Source organism: Pelobates fuscus, chromosome 9 (assembly GCF_036172605.1).
Source record: "Pelobates fuscus isolate aPelFus1 chromosome 9, aPelFus1.pri, whole genome shotgun sequence".
Classification (NCBI taxonomy): Eukaryota; Metazoa; Chordata; class Amphibia; order Anura; family Pelobatidae; genus Pelobates; species Pelobates fuscus.
This window is the reverse complement of record NC_086325.1, coordinates 10,897,618-10,919,952: the sequence shown is the minus strand read 5'-3', so window position 1 is coordinate 10,919,952 and position 22,335 is coordinate 10,897,618. Positions and strand designations below refer to the sequence as shown.

At 36.2% G+C, this 22,335-nt stretch overlaps 1 protein-coding gene across 1 annotated transcript in view; it reads right to left on the bottom strand.

The window, feature by feature from the left end:
* Positions 1 to 3,260: 3,260 nt before the first annotated feature.
* LOC134572277 (cytochrome P450 2B11-like) overlaps positions 3,261 to 22,335 on the bottom strand; it is a 44,776-nt gene continuing 25,701 nt past the window's right edge. The window contains exons 7-9 of the mRNA XM_063431147.1: positions 9,135 to 9,322; positions 6,500 to 6,641; positions 3,261 to 5,702 (exon numbers count right to left, since the gene is read on the bottom strand). Coding sequence (XP_063287217.1) covers positions 5,521 to 5,702; positions 6,500 to 6,641; positions 9,135 to 9,322 — 512 coding nt within the window. The 3' untranslated portion in view covers positions 3,261 to 5,520. The remainder of the gene's footprint in view (positions 5,703 to 6,499; positions 6,642 to 9,134; positions 9,323 to 22,335) is intronic.

Genomic DNA, 22,335 nt, shown 5'->3' with positions numbered 1-22,335 from the left:
GGTTAAGCAGACTGTGATTGTCTATTATTGTGACTTAGATGATGATCAGATCACATTTTATGACCAATTTGTGCAGAAATCCATATCATTCCAAAGGGTTCACATACTTTTTCTTGCAACTGTATTTTACCTTGTTCAAAATTTTTTAGTGTGCTATAGTTTTTTTATTTATTATTTCATTTTGTGAAAATTATAGAAAGAAGAATGTAATTAAAGCAGGCACAACCAGATATATGCATTATCTGTTATGGTGCTAGGAGTGCCCCCAGTGTACATAGTCAAACAATTTGCTAACAGTTTGACTTCATACCTAAGATCAGTGCCGTACACATGATCCATGGGGACCCGGTGCGAAAACTGATCCATGCCGTCTCCCTCCTCCTCCCCCCCAGTGGTTACACTACGCGGGCCGGGCCGCAACACATGGCGTTGGGCACCCGGTCGTAGCTGCGACCCCTGCATGTATGCCACTGCCTAAGATCTATATGGCACCAGTCTCAGACTCCTCTCCAGACAGAAGCCCTCTGTCTGAGCTGAGCCCAGAGCTGCAGGGCTTAGCTAATTGGCTTAAAGTGATCAGCTGACACTCTCAACCAATGAGCTGGCTCTGAATGTCAGGGTTTATCTTAGATAACTAGCAAAACTCCTAGCAAGAGCTTCATGATCGTCCATGGAAACTGAGACTGGCACCTGGCAGACCCCCCGCCCCTCCCCCGAAATTAAACAGTTTGACTACTTACATTGGGAGGAAGCCAAGGCACACCGTGCACCATAACCTATACAGTGCCCTGAAGTGGTTATAGTTTTTGATGTGTGTGGCGAAACCAACCTCGCCACTGGGCCCTGGAGAAGCCTGTTTGCTAGCCTCCTACCTACTGACTATGGCCCCTGGGTTATTTGGGGCATATTGTACTTTATATGGCGGCTACTGGCCCTTTAAGCACAGTGAATGGTATTTTATTGTACTGCTGCTGGCCCTTTAAGAACTGTCTGGGGACATATTGAGAATTTGGGTAACAATACCCTTTAAGACTATGGCCCCTGAAAACGTATGGACTTTTATTTGGTGTGTATGGCCGTTTAAGAACCGGCTGGGGACATCTTGTAACTTTGGTGAACAATGTCCCTTTAAGACTATGTCCCCAGACCTGTAAAATAACTTGTTCCTGGCTTTCCCCCACTTGGTTCAGTAAATAGGGCTTACTGAACCAAGTACCACACAGGCGGACCACCCAGAAGCTAAAGTGTGCAGGCAATTTACCTCCCAGGCTGTGAGGTTACTGCAGGTCAATTGCACGTGGCGGCGGCCATCTTGGTTCAGTCGAACGCGGTCAGCGGTATATGCTAAAGATTCTGTGGAACCAAAATCGGCTACACATTTTGCCGAACACCGCTGACCCTTACCTTCTTCCATACTGAACTTGCAGCTCCAGAGACTAAGTCCCGTTCGAAATGGGACTTAGTCGTTTTTTCGCATGAAATTGACCGGCCGCACAGCCCAAATCTATGGAACTGTTTTGGGCAGGAAATTGTGCTTGCGGTCGGTCATAAAGGACTTCCAGTTAACTTTTGATCCACTGGAGGGATTTTGCTGATTTTTGGAAGGGTGTATGTTTAAAGTGTGCTGATTCTAAATATGTGGTTTTTGGGAAGATTGGATGTATGGATTTAAAGTTATAGCACATGTATAAAAACTGTAGTTTTCCTGGCTGTAATAATTATGTTAACTGGTTATCTGAGGGGAGGGGATGTGTGGGTTGTACCATGTATGTGATTGGTTATTTTATGCCTCCCCCTGGGTGTGGCCTGTAAGTGTACAAGTGTAATAAAAGCCAGGCTGGATGAGCCAGTCCAGAGTTCCTGTTTTACCCTCAAAGTGATGTGTCGTCTCATTATTGGGGGGAAGGATTTATTGAGTGCTGTTCCAGTTGACTGCTAGGAGTACAAGCCTATTCGTATGGTTCCTATTCAATGGTCTACAGCATTCATATGCTTGGGAGAATTTAAAAGGTTTCTCGGATTCGGTGATTGTGGTGTCTGCCAGAGTGCTTGGAGTCCTCAGGAAGCACTAGGAGCATCCATTAACGGAGGTACTCAGTCGGGGTGCCAGGTGATCCGTTACAATGTGTTCCTTTAACTTCCTTATGACTGCACCTTTTTGAACTTGCCCTTCAGTAAATCCCAGATCAGATCTCTAAATACCTTTTGCTCACTTGTGCCATTACAGAGAGAGCATATTCTGAATCATATCAAACTGATCCCACCCGTAAAGGCAGTCCAGAACCAAAATGCAGGGATTTACCAAAGGGAAAGCTAATGAGTTCCTCTAAGCTTCTGTCAGTTCTTAAAGTTCTCACATTCTCTATTTTTGTTGCAATGCATTAACTTGGCTCTCCCTAAAGTTAAAAGGGTAATCCAGACGTGGACGCGGTACTCACTGTGCCTAGAGGGATATCAGCTACACCTCGCTGACGAGGCCTAAAGAAGGTCAAAATGGTCATCTGGGGTTGCTGTATCTCTCGTGCAGAGGGATCTTGTGGCATTTCGGTACTGGACTGCCCTTATTGGTGGGATCAGTCTGATATGCTACGGATTATGTTCTCTCTGTAGGACCTGAGTGGGGATTTAACGAAGGGCAAGCTACCGAGCTTCTCTAAGCTTTTGTCTGTTCTCTGAGTTCTCATATTCTTTGTTTTTCTAGATATTATTATCCAACATATTGATACTCATTTTATTGACCTTAATGGATCAGTCAAGCTGAATTTTCTTGCACAAATTGAATAATACCCAGAAAGTTAATATATTAAAAAAAATTACATGTGAGATGCAAAAAAAAAAAAACAAACAGATGAAAAAATCCGACAGATTTAATAAACTGCAACAAAAGTTTTGCTGAAAATTAGACCTTGCATTTGATAAATCTCCCCCATTGTCCTCCCTCAGATGTGTAGCTTTCTGTGTAATTTGTTCACTGTAAGGTCGTTAGAGCAGGGCCATCTCCATCTCTTGTTCCTGTACGTCCAGCTTGTTTTAAACAGTTATTTCTATGCTACTTAGTATAGGGAACGACAGAATTGGACGGTGCTTTCTGTATAATATTGATAATATTTAAACGGATAATCATGGGCCGTTAGCAGAGATTTCCTCTATTTTTGAACATTTGAGCCATTGAAGGATTTTGGATCTTCCAGTAGATTTCATTCCCTTCTATTAGCAAACATCATTATTTTTTTTTTACAGGAAAGACAGTTTACTTGAAGTTACATTGTTTACGGTGAATTTTATTCAGGTATACGGTGAAACAGTGCGCTCAGGCAGCGCAGCTTGAAATGAACTGATATTATATAAATGTTTAATCTACTCAAAAAGAATCCTCTTCCTCTAACCATTTCCCTGTCTCGGACGTGTTGGAGCTCTCTGAGAGAAATGCCCAGAAATCAGAAATGGAGAAATGTTAAAGTCATGCATGTTACACAATTATGCAAACAATATACTGTTATGTAATTATAAGATTTACATCAATATACAATATGAGATATTCTGGATTTAATGATTTGGAATATGAAACCAGATGAATGCCCATAAACCTTTATGGATATGAAAATAGCTATGATACTTTTAATATTTTTATGAATTCATTGACTTATGTAGATATTATATGCATAACATTTTATATGAAAATAAAAGACCACCGCATATAACCTAATCACAATTTAATGTTATCATTAAAGCGATCCTATAGTGCCAGGAAAACCTGGGACTATAGGCTCTTGGAGTGCCCTCCTCCTTTGGGGCACCTCTCCCTCAGCGCTGAACGGGTTAAAATCCCTTTAGCCACTTACCTTAATCCAATGCCGAGCTCCCTTGGCACTGGTGTCCTCTCCTCCCCCGTTGATGTAAGCTCCTGAGTGGAGCTGAATGCGCAAGCGCGGCCAGAGGCGAGCGTGCATTCAAACCCGCCCATAGGAATGCATTACTTAATGCTTTCCTATGGGAATCTGAGATGACACTGAACTCCGTGAAGATGTCCAGCGTCAAATAAGTGTTATTTACTTAGTGTAAATCGAGGAAGCGGCCTCTAATGGCTGTCAGGGAGACAGCCATTAGAGACTGGACGAACCCTGCAGTGTAAACATAGCCGTTTTCCTGAAATGGCTATGTTTTCAGCTGAAGGGTTAAAACTAGGGGGACCTGTCACCCAGACCACTTCACTGAGCTGAGGTGATCTGGGTGCCTATAGTGGTCCACTAAGTCCATTACAATTTAGTATTGTTAGTTTTGTCTAGCGATATGTTATACAGTCAGAAGCAATGGTAAACAAGGTGTCTCCCTTATATATGATTCCCAAACATTAAAATGCATGAACCAAGAAAGTAAAACAATCTTACAATACTACAAACCCAAGGTTTCCTCCGGGAGAATACAGACCATGGGATCACAATACTATAATTTGATCTAGATTAAACATTGCGGTCAGAACACCACATCTTTATATCCAAAATACAATAAGTATCAGATTACACCAGTGTTTAGTAACTATCCATAACCGTTACCATGTGTATATTAGTAATACTTGGTAGATATAGTCCTACGTTGATACCAATGCTAATATTCTTGGAGGTTAGGCTATTGATATTCTATTCACATCCAATTTATTAGCAGGAATGCAGATAATCAATGCTAGCAAAGGGTGGTAAGATAACTTCTACCACCAACTAAGCTACTTTGCTTTACTTTTCTGCAGTAAAAAAAAAGGGTTTCACTTATTCTACTTTAAAATTCAATAGAAGTAGTTCCTTGATAATCTGTAGATCCTACTTAATAAACCGTTATATTTAAGTGCAAGATTAGTTAAATAAACAGTTTAGGCAACATGAGGCACCATAATAACTTCATGTAAATGCAGTTGTTATGGTGACAGGAGGCCCCCGGGGGCACTCTTACTTCAAGTGGTTCATGAATAATTTAACCTCAAAGTTGCTTCCAGCTCTTAGGTCAGCACCTCCCCAGGCAGTATCCAGCTTCTGAAATTCTCCTGATGCACTCAGCCAATCACTAACTCTCCTTTCACAAAATTGGCTTGCAAAAGGTACGTTTTTTTTTTCCAAGACAGTTTTGTGAATGGGAATTCACTGATTGTCTCAGCCAATCAGCTGTGTCTTTGCCCGACAGCACTCCACGCTTCCTGAAGCTGAAATTTCAAAAGCCCTGAACGGGAGATTAGTGCTGAAGGCTCACTTTGAGGTCAAATCATTTAACCCCTGAAGGTAAGAGTGCACCCAGAGGCCTCCTGGCACCATAACAATTTCATTTAGATGAAGTTGTTTTGGTGCCAGAAGTGCACCTTTAATTAAAATTATAAATAAAGGCAGTGTACATTTTTTTATCTTACCACTAATATATAGATGATAATAATATTGCAATAAGGGCACACCCAAGGAGACTCGAAGGTGGTTGTCAGAATGGCCATCAGAAATTATTCAGTAATTACTTTGTTCAACACATGTTTCCATTACTGATTTATCGTGGACTGAAGCGGATATTGTATGGTTTTGGGACATTGGAGAAGCCCACCATCTGAGGGGAGATGTCCATATCCGCTGAGTTCTCCGGAGTACTGATATCGAAATGCTTCAGAAGGGTAGTGATGAAAATAAATAACTCTAGACGGGCAAGACTCTCCCCGAGGCAGACTCGTTTCCCTGGGGAAAAAAAGAGTTCAGTTAGTTCAATGGAAAGGTGAGTGGACAGTGACTTACCAGGTCCTCACACAAAACCCATCCAATGCTACATCCATTAGTGTGCAGGTAATGGAGTCTGAACTCTACACGAGTTAATACAAATGAGTTTCATAATTTGTCAATGGCAATACTATACATACAGTACTTTGGGAAATATAATTGTAAGATACAGCAACTGTGTCAAAAGCTTCAGATTCCATTCAACATTTGCCTCTTTTGATTTTTGCACAAATTATTCATTATTTCCATTATATGTACAAAAATTCACACCTCCTTAGTGGGTGGATAAAAGGTTCGTAGAATCTGCAATATCATGACTTTAAACTAAATGATGGCCACCTGAATGTGTTTAATTTGTGAATTGACTTCCATGACATGTGCAAAAAAAAATTGATCCATTTCATCCAAATCAAATTCCTTGCAATCATCACACAAATAGATTCCGATTTTTTTAACGAATGTTTTACCTGTACCGATTGATTTGTAGACTCAGAAATGATTTGTTATGGTATTGATGAACATTAATTTTATTCAGACAAATAACGAATTACACATTTTTACACAAATCTGATGTCCAGCATTGGTATTTAAAAAAATTTATTGAGCTTTAGAATTTTTCAAAGATCAACCTGTTTCGGCTTTTATCTCCCTATCTAACATGTGTTGCATGGATTCAAACAAATTGTAACATTATAATTATATCAGTAAATTTTGCTTAATGTTTCCTACACTGTGACTCTATTATTTTATGATCGTACCTGCAGAGAAAGCCATGAAAGCCTCGTTCTTCTTAAAATCTCCGTTTTCATCCAAGAAGCGATCAGGGTTGAAGGTGGATGGGTCAGGGAAATACTTTGGATCATTCAGAACAAATGCCAGGACTGGAAATACATCTGTACCCTGAGTTAAGAAAAAAAAAATAGGTTAAAAGCCTGCAGAGATATAATGAAAAATAGTTAAATATACCATGAAGTGTCATCAGAACTGATATTAGTGACTTTTCGATATCCTCCTTCAGTGATTTTTCATAGAGAGTCTAAACAGCATCAAGGAACATCTAATGTATTTAAATATTACATCCCGTATACTGGCAAACGCAGGACATTGTGGCTTTGCATTGGAATTCCACGTCGGTGAAACCATGAAATAAAATAACTTTATATAAGAATATGCAATGACTTCCAAAGTGAGAGTTCTTCTCAATTAAAGTTTATTTTATTGATGAAACAAATTCTAAATGGAATGCAGAACACATTTGAATGGTATCCTTGAGAACATAGGAGCTGTAGAAGGTTTGCTTACAGTCAATGAAGGAGATTATGGTAGGCAACAAGTAGTATACTAATGTAAAGGAACAGTCAATGAATATAGGACATGATTTAGGTGATCAAGAGAAATTGATACTTTCAAGGTCCATGCGCTAAAACTGATCATTATTTTAATATTTTTAATTATTGTAAAAGTGGTTGTTATCTAGGCAGTCCATTTTTTCTATAATTCTTTATTTTGAGGTGCTTAGCATATCAGGTGTATAACATGAGTCAAAGATAGTGCACCATTTTTTTTTTATTTTTAAATAACAAAACAACTTGTTATAACAATGGACAATAGTGAGATTAAGTGTGACATGTGAAATGTCCTGAGTAAGACAGATTGATTAACGGTTGTCCTAGGTGTGTCAGCGAGTATATGCGTCTCGAGTGTTAGTGTGTATGAGCATCGTGACGAGACAGTGGACAGCATATGAGGTTTAAGAAGCATGATTTGAACAAGCCTAATAGGAGGATGCATAGGTTGTCTTTACAGTGAGGTGCTAAGCTCGACAGGCAGTCAATTTTTAATAGCCAGTTATTTAAGAAAATAAACTAAAGTGACCATAGAAAATGATGAATTCTTTAGATACTGATCTCGACAGAGCCAGAAAATTAATTATTTATAGCCATTAACTCAGATGTTAAAATCAAATTAAACATTGCCGTGTACAGAAATACATGTTTTAATTCATCAATAGTCATAAGACAATTCTTATGACTGTCGCTGGAATCCAGACGCACCCTTCATCTTTCCAGCCTTGTGTTTAAGAGCTTTTCTGGGAAACTCCCACCCTACCTGAGCAAATTCCTCTCCTCGGCTGTTCCCACCTCCTATAACCTCCGATCCAGTACCAGCACTTTATTTAGTCTACCTCAATACAAAAAGAAAGCAGCCCGATCCTCCTTCTCCTACAGAGCACCGCAATTGTGGAACGACCTCCCGCACAATTTAAAATCTTCCCCAAGCCTAAAGTCCTTTAAGAGATCCCTCTCTACATACCTCAAAACAGAATGCACCTGTCATGGTTGATTATATATTTCCTTCCTGTTCTATGTTACATTTTGGATATATTGTGTATTAATATTGTTTTTGTATATTATTGTACCATAATGTATCAATGCAGTGTTTGTGGACCCAGGACATACTTGAAAATGAGAGAAATCTCAATGTATCTTTCCTGGTAAAATAGTTTATAAATAAATACAATAAATAATATGTAAGTGATGTCAGGAATATCAATGCTCTAGCTATATTGAGTAAGTGCAATAAGAAGGAGTATTTATATAGGGGTTATAGTGTGGACAGTGGGAGATACACAGGTTCACCTCGCACACAGTGTTTATGGTGTGGGAAATCTGCTGCCAGAAGAGCTGATCTACTCTGCATCAGACTGAGACCTTCTTTCTGATAAAATCTTAATGACAAACTCCTAAGCACTGTGTGGGAAAATCAGTGACATCTCAATGCAATCAGACATAGAGTCTAGTTTAAAAAATGGAAAAATAGCAACATTGGAAATGTTTCAAACTGGATATTTTATCTTCCTTGGGATCAACACTAAAAACATTTATGAGAAAGGCTGAGCTTGATGGATGCAAATCTGGTTCAACCTACACAACTGTGTAACTATTTATTTTATTTATTTATTTATAAAATATTTTACCAGGAAAGAGACATTGAGATGTCCTGACATACTTTCGTGAGAGTGAAATCAACAGAGTATAGTTTAAGCATGCGTGGGATAGGCATAAGGCTATCCTAACTATAAGATAAGGCCAGGGACTAATGAAAGTATTTAGAACATTGGGCAGACTAGATGGGCCGAATGGTTCTTATCTGCCGTCACATTCTATGTTTCTATAGTATATATTTTTAGTGTCCTAAAAAACTTCCCTACCGTGTATATTTTGTGGTATTTAGAGTCGTGTATCATTTTGTGGGGTATTGTTTTGAGGAAAATTTGGAATATAGTTTTGTGCTATAAATTACAAGGATGGACAGGTACCTTTTAATTAAAATGTATGTGTCCTAAGGTTAATATAGTTCATTTAATCTGTGGCTGGTCCCACATGGAGATACCTTGGGAATGGTGAAGCCACGGAATTGTGTGTTCTTTGCCACAGCATGAGGTAGGTTCATGGGTAGTACGTTGGCATAGCGCTGGATCTCATGTATGACCGCATCCGTGTACGGCATGGAAAGTCGGTCCTCTGGTTCCGGGTCTCGGTCTCGGCCAATGACAGAGTCAATCTCCACTTGGACTTTTTCTACAGTGAGAAGCAGAGATGTGCACAGGGAAAAAATAAATTAGTTTCTATTCATTTATTTTTGAATTTTGTTTCTTCCCAAAATTGGAAAATATTGATTCCGATGAAAAGAAATTAGTCTGCAAAATTTTAATGAATTTTCAGAATTCAGATGACCATTATTCTCTGTAGATGAGCAGTACAATTTAGATTCCTTTAAGGATACAAATAAACATGCATATTGTAAATGTGTAGACTTTTAAGCAAAGGAATCCCACCTTCCCCTTATGGAACTCTTACAATATATATGGGTGGTTGTTATCTCCAATAACCACATAAAAAACGAAGCAGAGATCATCCAGGGGAATGTTACCGCTCAGTTTGTGATATCTCTTAGTATAAGCCAGGATGAATTAACTGCACACCGGAGACACGCTGGAGCCACAAGCCGCTGAAGTGTAGGAAGATCTGAACTTTGCACACTGCTCCTCACATCCATGCATTCTGCCCACTATTACTGGGCTTTTTCAAGATAAGAGGCGGCGGCAATAGGAAGCACTTATACATACACCTTCACCCATTTCAGATTTTAAATTTCTTAAAGTGGCAAAACTTTGCCAGTTTCTTAGTATATTAATTCAAGTTTGAGGAATAGTTCATTACTTCTTGTTCTAAATTTATAATAACTGGATAAATACAATAAGGGATGCAATATTCATTTATACACAAAGCATATAAATTATCTTTTACGAATTTTAAAATGAATATAATGTTGGCGATCAGTGTAAAAAGAAAAAGCTAAAAAAAAAGGGAAATGAAACTTCTTCTGCAATAAAATGAAGATCTACATCTATATATATCTATATCTCTCTCTCTCTCTCTCTCTCTCTCTCTATATATATATATATATATATATATATATATATATATATATCATTTACATCCTGCTTTCACTAAATAAAAATAAGTATCAATGTTGGAAAAAGAGAAAAAAATAAAAAAATGCAACATACATCAATCTATAGAACAATAATAGTATAAGGGTAAACAGGAGAAAAAGTACTTATTCCAAAGACCCTAAAATTACACCTTATCAGAATGTTTTGGTTATATTAGCCCCCAAGATTTTTTATATAATACCAACAAGTTCTAACTCTGCATTTAAAACAAAAGGAACTAATATTTTTAAGTTATAAATCCAAAACATTTCCTGGTGTGTAGCTTTTTTATTTTTGGCTAAATCTCCCCCTCTCCGTGGTATATTAATTGTTTGAATCCCAAAGTAATTTTATGGCATTCAACAAGATGTTTAATGGATGTGTAGAATGCTTCCGAATGTCTGAATTGCTGAATATCCGAAGTGCAGAATTTCGGAACTGCTGAAGTTCAGAAATGGGAAGTGGTTCGGATTTCTGAAAAGTGGCAAAACAAGAGAGGGAGGGAAAACTACATGAATGATGACAGGGGTGGGGTTAGGGGTAGAAGTAGGTGTAGGTTTAAGGGTAGGATTAGGGAGCCCTAAAAATGTTCAGAATTCCAAAGTCACAAATTGCAGAAGTCCCGAATTTCGGAAGTGCCGAACTGAACAGATTTGCCAAATATTTTCTGAACTGAACCAAATTTTTTGCCCATGCACATCCCTTATGTTCAGATAAAGAATGTTTAGTAAATTGTCTAACAGTATACACGTGTTCTCTTAATCCAATGTTTAATATTCTTTTAGTCCATCCTACATCCTAGACCACATAAGCATTTTAATAAATAAATAACTTGTTTGGAGTGACACATTATACAATCCTTTATTTCATAATTCATTTTAGTTCTAAAAGATTGAAAGTAAGTGATTTTGCCAGAAGGGGGACCTGTAGCCTTACGTGAATTACATTTCCCACGTTTAGAAAAAAACAAAAATATTCGATATTTAAAAAAAAAAACGTATATCAGGATTTAAGGCTTTAAAACTACGCACTAATATATTTTTCAATGTGGGTGCCCCTCTAAAAACAATATTTTATTTTGGAGGTAGAATAGAACCTTATCTTACAGTATCTTGTAACAAGAAATGCCAATGTTTAAAAATACCTAAAAAATAAAGAGAAAAGAAAAAGAGGGTTGGGTACTTTGGTTAAAAACCATTAATTATGGTGCAATGCAATACAGTTTTTGTGTTGTTTGTTCTAGTTTCTTGACGGAATGCATCAGAAGTTGTTTTATTAATTCGGTCCACTGATCATCATTATAGTTTTTTCTATAAAATTAGATTTGACTTTGTCCATCAGTTCCTCACACATGGCTGAATCTGTGCAAATCTTTTTTTATTCTTTGAAACTGTCCATATGGGACATTATTCAGCCATGGAGGGATAATGACAACTGGAAGTTAAAATAAAACTATTAACATCAACACTTTTAAAATAAGTTTTAGATTTTAAAACATCACAATCGACATATAAAACTAAATCCAAAAGGTCAGTGTTGGTAGAGCTATATTGGTGTGTAAATGAAAGATACACTAAACAATATGACATAATAGGAATAACTGAAACATTGTTGGATGAGACACATGATTGGGCAGTTAACTTAAATAGGTTCAGACTATTTAGGAAGGATGGAAAAACAGGAAAGGTGGTGGGGTATGTTTGTATGTCAACCATGAGTTAAAGTCAAATTTTAAGCAAGAGGAATGTGATGCTGAAAATGTGGAAGTTTTATGAGTAAATATCTGCTTGGGGCAAAAGAAGGGAAGTCAATTATTAGTTGGGATATGTTATAAACCACCTAATGTTAATATTGACGAGGAACAACAGCTGTTTGAGCAAATTAAGAAAGCTGCAAATCTGGGTAACACGTTAATTATCTGAGATTTTAATTACCCGGACATAAACTGGGACAGAGGGACTAGAAGTTCAGCAAAAGGAATTAGGTTTTTGAACTTGTTAAATGACACCTTCATGCCATAACTTGTACAAGCACCAACTAGAAAGGACGCTTGTCTGGACCTGGTTCTATCAAACAACGTTTATCTTTTGCCCAACATTCAAGTAGGGGAGCACTTGGGAAATAATTATCAAGATATTGTGTCCCCAAATGGGGTATACTAAAACATATAATTTTTAAAAGGCCAATTTCTATAAGTTAAGGGCAGCATTACAATAAATTGACTGACATAAACTCTTTAGTGAAAAGAACACATGGAGGATAAATGGAACATCTTTCTAAAATATTAGAAAGGCACATTTCTCAGTACCATTGGGTACCATCTCTGTACCATTGGGTAATAAATATAAAAGAAACACATTGAAACCAATGTGGTTTAGTAGGAAAGTGAATCAAGAAATTAAAAATAGTAAAAGGGCAGTCAAAGCCTTTAAATCTGACAAATTAGAGGCATCCTAAAAAAGAAATAAGGAAGCCAATAATGCGTGCAAAAAAGCGATTAGATTTGCTAAACTTCAAAATGAAAAAATGATAGCCAAAGAGAGCAAAACTAACCCCAGAGCATTTTTAAGTACATACATTCTTAAAAAACAAAAAAATGAAAGTGTAAGTAAAATTAAAAACGGGATGGTGGTGTTAGTTAATGAAGACCAGGAAAAGGCAGAACTTTTGAATAACTATTTCTCCTCTGTATATATTAAGAAATAACCTATGGCAATAGATATGCAAATGATTGCTGCAAAAAATGTGCAGAAAATTGCAATTGACTAATTTAAGACAAGGTGCTGCAGCAGCTAAAGAAAGTAATATAAACAAAGCTACAGGGCCTGATGGTATTCATCCAAGGGTACTTAACCCCTTAAGGACCAAACTTCTGGAATAAAAGGGAATCATGACGTGTCAGACATGTCCTGTGTCCTTAAGGGGTTAAGGAACTAAGTGTAAAAATATCTGAACCTGTTTTTTTTAATCTTTCAAGATTCTTTTCTTTCAGGAAGTGTTCCAGAGGATTGCAGGAAGGCAGGTGTGGTTCCTATATACAAAAATGGTTCAAAATCCCTGCCTGGAAATTATATGCCTATGAGCTTAACGTCTGTGGCTGGTAAAGTATTTGAAAGGTTATTAAGGGATAATATTTAAGAACTCCTTGAGAAGAATAAGGTTATCAGCAAAAATCAGCATGGTTTTTTGAAGCACAGGTCATGTCAAACTAACTTGATTGCATTCTACAAAGAAAGAAGTAGAAGTATAGATCTAAGTGTTGCAGTGGATTTTTTGCCTCTTATAAATCACTAGTAATACCACATCTTGAATATGCTGGGCAATTTTGGGCACCTGTTCTTTTTTTCAATTTTAATTTTTTATTTTTCAAAAAAATGTAACACAATAGACAATACAGGACAGTACAGGACTTATTAAAAAAAAAGAAAAAAAAATATAGACAATAAAACAATAAGACAATAAATACATTTCGACAGTACTAGCCCTCTAAGATACTGAATCTTTTAGTTTATTACCCTTAATTATCCTCTTAATTATAAATTGGACGACATACCAAATTTAGTATCTTTACTTCAACTTGAGAGAACCTTAAATAACTATTTACTGTCTATGATAAACCATGTAAGCATAAAAACAAAACGAACATAAAGTCACACTGTGCCGAGATCTATATATATCCTGATAAATAATACCTTACTATAGGGCTTGATATTTTCCCCTTTACTTTTTCCCTTTCTTCTACTTTCTCTTTTTTTTTTTTTAAATGTACATTATTAATAGCCAAGAAAACGGCTTTATATAGAGATGCAAAATTTACATTACAGCCCCAAGACGTATCAACAATGTTAGCTCTGTAAGATGAAAAATTATTAAAAAAAAATTCTGATCTGTCTATATTCATAAGTCACAGAAAGTTTATCATCTTTTATTCTTCTCAAAAGAATTTTTTTTTTTTTTTTTTATTGTTCGCTACGTAGTTTTTTAGCAGTAGTGTCCAATACTCATGCTGTGCTAAAATCAAATAATGGATACCACTATTTTCCTTATGTAGGGCTTAACTTTTTTACCCATTCCTCCCATTGTTCTATTCTAGGATTAGTATAATTGTCTTGTCTCAGGATTCCAATCTCCATTTTGCAATGGTTCAGGACCTGAAATTTTATCATGTCCCAAATGGGGGAATCAGATAATTTCCAATATCTCGCCAATGTTGCTTTGGTCTCCGTTAGAATGTGGATCACTATATCTTTTTTGCTTCTTGAAATTCTAGGCCAGCCTAGATGTAATACAAAGGACTTACAGGTAAAGTCAAGATCTACTTTTATCACCTCTTGACAAAATGTTGCTACTTTGTTCCATAGTTGCCTTAGGTTTGGGCATGACCACCAGATGTGGACGTAGTCTGCTCTAGATGAGCCACATCTCCAACACTTATATTGAGAGGATGGGTACATTTTTGCCAGTTTAGTGGGGACATAATGCCATCTATTAATGATCTTATAATGACTTTCAGATGAATTTAAGCAATGAATAGCCTTAGTTACGGCATTATTTGCATTTATCCACTCATTTCTTGTAATAGTAACCTGTAGGTCTTTTTCCCAAGATACAAGGGCTGGAAATGTTGGGCTCGATTTATATAATTGATATAGTTTAGCACAATGTGATACTAAATTTTTATTACTTTTAGAGTTAATTAAATTCATGAATGTATGTAATCCTTCAGATGACTCTATGGCCCTATGTTTATGTAGAAAATGTTTTATCCTTAAATATGTAAATTTCTCTCTATAGGGAAGGGAAAATAGCTGCCTAATGTCCTCAAAGGACATAATTTGATTCTGTTGCATTATTTGATCTATATTATTAATACCATTAGCCGTCCAGTTTTTTATATTTAAATCTTCTATATTGACTGTCAAAATGCTGAAGGGTATATCCGTGATAATTTTATCCAGTATCTTAAGTCTCTTTTTCCAGTTTTTCCACTGCCATAATAAATTATCCGTAATTAGGCCTATGTTTGTATTATTTCTCTTTTGTAGACTCCAAAATATAGCTAATAAGTCTGGAGATCCCAGTCTTGTGGCTTCTATTTTTGCCCAAGCTTCCTCTGCGGAGCTCTCTTTTAGTGATATAATTAAATGAGCCAACGCGCATGTCTCATATATCTCTAAAATATCTGGGACCCCCAACCCACCTTTTTTGGAACTCATATTTAGTATTTTTTTATTCACCCTCGGTTTTTTTTTCAGCCATATAAACTTCTCAAAAGCTGTCTGTATCATTGTAAGCCATGGTTTTGGGATTTTAAGAGGTATCATGCGGAATATATAGCTCCATTTGGGCATTAAATATGATTTTACAACATTTATTCTCCCAATCCATGATATCTCTGCAGTTCTTAGGTCTTTAAGTTGTTTATTTATTTGTTTCATCATAGGGAGAATATTGTTCTCTATGATTTTACTTGGGTTACTTGTAATTTTGATACCTAAATATTGCAAATGTTTCTTAGCCCAAGCGAAGTCATATTTATTCCCAATCTTCCCTCTATCTTCCTTACTTAGATTTTTTGCTAATATAGTTGTTTTATCTACATTCAGCTTGAGATTGGAATAATTTCCAAATTCAGTTATAACTTTCATCAATTCATCCAATGATGGTACAGGATCTGTAATGGAGATTAGGACATCGTCCGCATATAGTGATAATTTATAAACTTCCTGACCGATTCTGACACCTTTAATCTTTAAGTTTTCCCTAATTTCACAGGCTAGAGGTTCGATATATAACAAGTAGAGCAGCGGCGAGAGAGGGCACCCCTGTCTCGTCCCATTGCTTATTTTAAACCAGTCGGATGTCATACCTCTCCCTATAGTTCTAGCCCTTGGGAAAGAATATAAAGCCATTACAGCGTCCATTAGCCATCCACCAAAACCAAAAGCCCTCATAGCTGCTATCAGGAAGTCCCACCTGACCCTATCAAAGGCCTTCTCTGCATCCAATGATAGGGCCAGAAATGGGACTCCCGAATCGTTAGTGCTATCTAGGATATCAATTATTTTTCTCACACTGTTACTGGATAGTCTACCGTTTATGAAACCGACCTGATCTTTATGAATTATAAAAGGTAAGACGGTTTGCAACCTGTTCGCTAGAATGCTAGCATATATCTTTATATCCGAATTTAGCAGGGAAATAGGCCTATAGCTTCTTACTTGATCTGGTGGTTTTTCTGGCTTATGTATAGGGATAATGTTTGCGTATAGCATTTCCTCCGGGATGACCTTTTCCTCCACAATTTTATTAAATACATTTTTCAAATGGAGCGCCAATTCTTCCTTAAATTGCTTATAAAATATGTTAGGATAGCCATCCGGGCCTGGAGTTTTATTCTTTTTTAACGTATCTATTGCCTCCTTAATCTCTAATTCAGTGAAAGGTTTGTTGATACTATTAACCTGTTCTGCTGATAGCTGTTTCATCTTTTTATTTTTAAAATATGTTTCTGGATTGTTGGGTTGGTTAGGCAAGTTATATAGCTCTTGATAAAAAGAGTTAAATGCTTTACCAACTTTTTCAGGAGTTAGTTGTGGCCCTTCCTCAGTTGTAATTTTCTGTATCCTCGTGGCCATTCTAAATCCTTTAACTTTATTTGTAAGCATTTTATTTGCCCGGTTGCCTCTGTAATACCATTTTATTCTTAAGCGTTTCAATTTTTTGGCGGTTTGCTGCCATAGAATTTCATTAATATTTTCTTTAATTTTATCTATATTCTCACTCATTTGTTTGGAGGGGTTATCTTTATTAAGCCTTGTTAGAGCATTTAGCGAAATATATAGGTCTGTCAAGGAGGAACTTCTACTCTTATTTCTTATTGAACCCATTTTGATAAAGTGCCCTCTCAGGACTGCCTTATAGGTGCTCCAAACTACTACATCTGATGTACCTTTGTTTTGGTTATCTTCAAAGAAACATTTAGTTAATTCTTTCACTTTCTCTATTTCTTGAGAATTTTTTAATAAAAGATCATTTAGTCTCCAACTGTTCCTTATTTTATTATCTGGGCTTATATTGAGGTCTAATATGACCGGGTTATGGTCTGACCAAGTAACTTCCTGAATTATGACCTTCTTTATCTTAAGTGATGTCTCTACTGTACCCAAGAATAGATCTAACCTTGAATATGTATAATGAACTTTTGAGAAACACGTAAAGTCCCTTTCTTGGGGGTGGTAGATTCTCCATATATCTAACAAACCATGTCTACCTACTGAAAGTTTAAGCTGGTTTGATGTTTTTTTGTTTTGGGTAACCCCTTTAAGTGAGTTTCTATCTAGCGTTTCATCCATAATGCAATTAAAGTCTCCCCCTATAAGGACTTTTCCCTTTTTAATATTATCTATTTTGTTTAGTACCGTTTGTATAAAGCCAATAGGTTTAACGTTAGGTGCATATAAATTCGCTATTGTATATATTTCATTTTGTATTTTACATATTACTATAGTGTATCTTCCGTTTTTATCTATTTCCTGGTACATAATCTGTATATCGATGTCACTGGTTACAAGGAAGGCAACCCCACATTTTCTTTTATCCTCTAGTGAAGAACATATTTTGATATTAAAAGTATTAGGAATAAATCTTTTTGTATCTTTCCTTAACCAATGAGTTTCTTGCAACAAAACTATTTTTGCACCTTCTTTTTTAATATATTCAAATACCATGGATCTTTTATGTGGATTATTTAAACCCTGTACATTAAGTGTCAGAATTTTAACCATTCGGAGAAAGTAGAAGAATAGGACATAGTCTCGGCACAGTCAACACAACAACAAAAGAAAAAAGAAAAAAAGAAAAAACAACAACAAATAAAACATGGTAAAAACCATGGTCCCTCATGTAAAAAATACATGAAGCATCCCGTCTCCAACCCCCTTTGTTGGGGACAGGAATCCACACCCTATTCCCTATGGTGTGGCATCCAAACTCCATCTAATATTGGAGTAATATGGGGATTAAGCCTCGCCTCAGTCTAGCGAGATGCAGTGTATCAGAGTTCAGAAGAGGGTATCACAATGTAACGAATAGGGATACTAAAGGGGATATGGAGAGGGTAGGGGGAAAATAAGTTCTTTATGCGTTATATATTATTCGGCTTTATTGACTTATCTATTTATATGCTATGGATCTTTTCTTAACTTCAGAGTGAACTATTTTATGATACTTGCTGTGTATTATCATTAACGATAACTTTTGTTGTGACTATTTTCTTCTCCCTTTACACCACCTCTAATTCCCTTTTATATCTAATTCCTTAATTTAGTGTCAAACAATTTATTATTTCACAAGTTAAACACGCATATTTGAATGGAAAAAGAAAAAAAAATATTATGAATAAAAATATTCACCCCTTTCACAATCTTCCTTAGTAGGTAAATGTTGTGCAAATTTATTAAACGTATTATAGTGTCTAAGTGTTAATTATTATTTCCTTTATTTCAAAGGATATTATTATATTAAAAGTGTTATATCTTTTCTTTTGTACATTTATATAGTGTTAGATTTCCTCCCCTTTCTCCCCCATTTCTCAAATTTTTACAAATGTTCTCTTATGTTCTTATTCTACTAAGAGAGTTAAACCACCAATTTGTGATATTTTAAACTAGAATAAGAAAAAAAAAAAAAAAAAAAAGGGGTAAGTAGAAAAATAAATAAATAAAGAGACAGCGTCCAAATCACCCAAGAAAATAAACTCTGTGAGTTTATAAGAATCGAATAATTTAAACTAAAAATAAGTAAATAGATAGATAAATATATATATATATAAAAAAAATTCCTAAATCATCTAAGTGCCTTTAATCTATTTATTCCTTCTGTATTTCTTTCTGTATCTATTAACTATTTCATTCTCTATTGATTATCAAAACCAAGCATATAATGTTCTCATCAATTTTCCCTCTGTTCTCTTTACTTTTCCCCCTTTAAAGGTTTGGCATTTCTAATTGGTAGATTATTCCATTATCTATCATCAATCATCCATTTAGACTCTCTCTCCCTTTACCTTAACTTTTTCCCCCTATACCAGCATTTTCAGTATTATAATCGAGTGAATCATCTGCACACGTACTCCTTTGTGTAATTCTTATAAAAATATTAGTCAATGTACATTCCCTCACTCTCTTAGTTAATATATATTACATTTTCCTCTAATCTCATTTCAAAGCCCTGTCTTGCAGCCAGATATTAGCGGAGGTCACATTATCAAAAAATACAGATTTTGCTTCATGTACCACTATAAGTCTCGATGGGGAACCCCAGTAGTATTTGACATTATTTTTCCTTAGAGACTCAGTCACTGGAGCATAGGAACGTCTTTTTTTCCTTGTTTCATATGATAGGTCTGGGAACACCTTGATATCTTTAAATTCTTCTTTCTTACTGTTTTGCCTTGATGCTTTTCTAATTTCCTCCTTAAAAATATAGGAGTTACAACACACCATTACATCTCTTGGGATTTCTTTTGGTAGATTACTTGGTTTCTGGATTCTGTGATGTCTTTCCAGGAATTTGTATTTCTCATCCATCTGGATTCCTAATTCCACAAAGTACGATTTGAGGAAATCTTCCAATTTGTCTTGACTTATATCTTCTGATATGTTTCTTATCCTCAGATTCTTTCGTCTGGAGCGATCTTCCATATTTATGATCTTTATCTCTAATTCTTGAATTTTCTTTTGGAGTTTCTCCTGTATTTCTTGTTGTTCTACAATAGAACATTCTGTATGTTCCAATTTGTCTTCAACCAGTCTGATCTTTTGTCCAATTTCTTTTATCTCCTTTTTTAATTCAGAGTTATTGTTCGTAATCTCTTGTTTTATATCAGATAATTGTTGCTCAAAACAGTTTTTGAGGAAGTCTGGGGTTATCTGAGAAGTATCTATCACTTTTACAGTCTCCATCTGAGTTGTATCTCTCTCTTTACTGTTAGGACTAACTTCTTTTGAGGGTGTTTCTGATATTGATTTTTCAGTTTGAGATGTGAAAAAATTAGATAATCTTTTCTCTTTAATTTCCTTTTTCTCTCCCTTGTCCCTCTCCTTCTCTTTATCTTTACTGGAAGAGAGCTTTAGATCTTGATTTCTTCTAGTTGACATCTTTTTTCTTTCTTTTATCCTTCTCTCCTTGCTTTTATCCCCCTTTTTTTTTTTCTCTTTTTCACTCCAGGAGGTCAACACCTTTCTTTTTCTTTCTCTCCTCTCTTTATCTTCTCTTTCAGGCTTATATTTTGTTCAGGCGCCTGATACTTATTTAAAGTAAAATTTCTCTGTTTTAGTCCATAAATGTCAAGGAGTATAGTCCCTTTTTAAAAGTGAGATTAAAGATTAAATGAGACTTTGGTTGAAATGAAAGGGGCTGTTTAAAGACAATTCAAGCGACAGCGAACCGTGCTAGGTAATAAAGATGTTTCCACTTTTTTTTCTTTTTTCCCCTTTTTTTTCCTTTTTTTTTTTTTCTCCTTTTTATTATTTCTTCTTACTTCCAGTAAATCGGTATACCCCGTTAAGGTCTCTCTTCACAGTATAGATTGAGATATTTTATCTCCTATATCTCACCCAAATTTACTCAAATTTACTGGGATTGTTCGCAGCTTTTAAATGATTGCCTATGCTGGACACTTTCTCTTTCAAAGCCTGTGTATTAATTAAGGCTTTTGGTTTGTTCAAATAAGTCCTCTATAATATAACTCCAATTTTTAAATTCCAAAATATGTTTTCCTAGATAGTTGAAAAGAAAGTATTGAACTGTAAAAAAAAAAGAAAAAAGATACAAAAGAATGGTGTACTGTCTCTTTAAAGCACAAAAAAAAAATGTTCATATGCAGAGTGAAACAGATATCTGATGAATATAAGAAATTGGTAGCATTTACTAACAGCCTTTTGTGTTCCCTTTCTTCCTTTCCTTCCCTCCTTCCCTTTCTCTTCCCTCTCAGTAGGAGAACAATATAGTCCCAAATCTACTTGGTTCCCTTCAGAGCAGACACATATTAGTATATTAGATCTCACCCAGCTTCACTGCATCTCCAGACCTCACATGTCTGTGTAGAGTTAATGCTTCTGCTGAGCTTTATCTTTCTCTTTTTTTCACTCGGCTTCTATGACCTCTGTAATCTTTTATCTCCTCCGTCTATGTCAACGCTTTAAATTCAATCAGCATAAACAATACGACGACGTCTCTCTCGTGCCTTCAGTCCTCAGCAGCTCCGCTTTTACCAGCAAGCATTTTCCTCTCAAGTGTGATTTATGAAGGGCTCACGGCGTTTGCTGCTCTGCTGCTCTGCATTCCTCGCTGTTCATTTCGGCGGGCTTCTCCCCCATCAGCAACAGGACGTAACGTACGTGACTACGTCATCCCTCCCCCCCGGCACCTGTTCTAAAGGATATTATGGCACTAGAAAAAGTGCAGAGGCAGGCTACAAAATTAATAAAAGGAATGGAACATTTTAGCTATGAAGAAAGGTTAACAAATTGAAACCTCTTTAGTCACCTCAGAGGGGATATGAGAACATTATACAAATATATTCGGGGCCAATACAAACCATTGTGTGGAAATCTATTCACAAACCGGACTTTACATAGGACACGAGGCCATGCGTTTAGACTGGAAGAAAGACGATTTCGTCTAAGGCAAAGGAAAGGTTTTTTTACTGTAAGAACAATCAGGATGTGGAATTCTCTGCCTGAAGAAGTGGTTTTATCAGAGTCCATACAGATGTTCAAACAGCTACTAGATGCATACTTGCAAAAACAGAATATTCAAGGATATAATCTTTCAATGTAGGGTAATAGCTTCTTGATCCAAGAATACATTTGACTGCCATTCTGGGGTCAAGAGGGATTTATTTTCCTAGTTTGGTGCAAAATTGGAAGTGCTTCAAATGGTTTGGGATCAACAGGAAAGACAAATTAACTCAATTTTCTTAGCCTGGGAACAAGCTGAAGGTCAGTTCCTCACCAGGGACAGCATAACCACTGTGAGATTTACCTGCGAGTAACCGCTGCTCCCCTGACCTCACCAACTCCACTTAGCTCA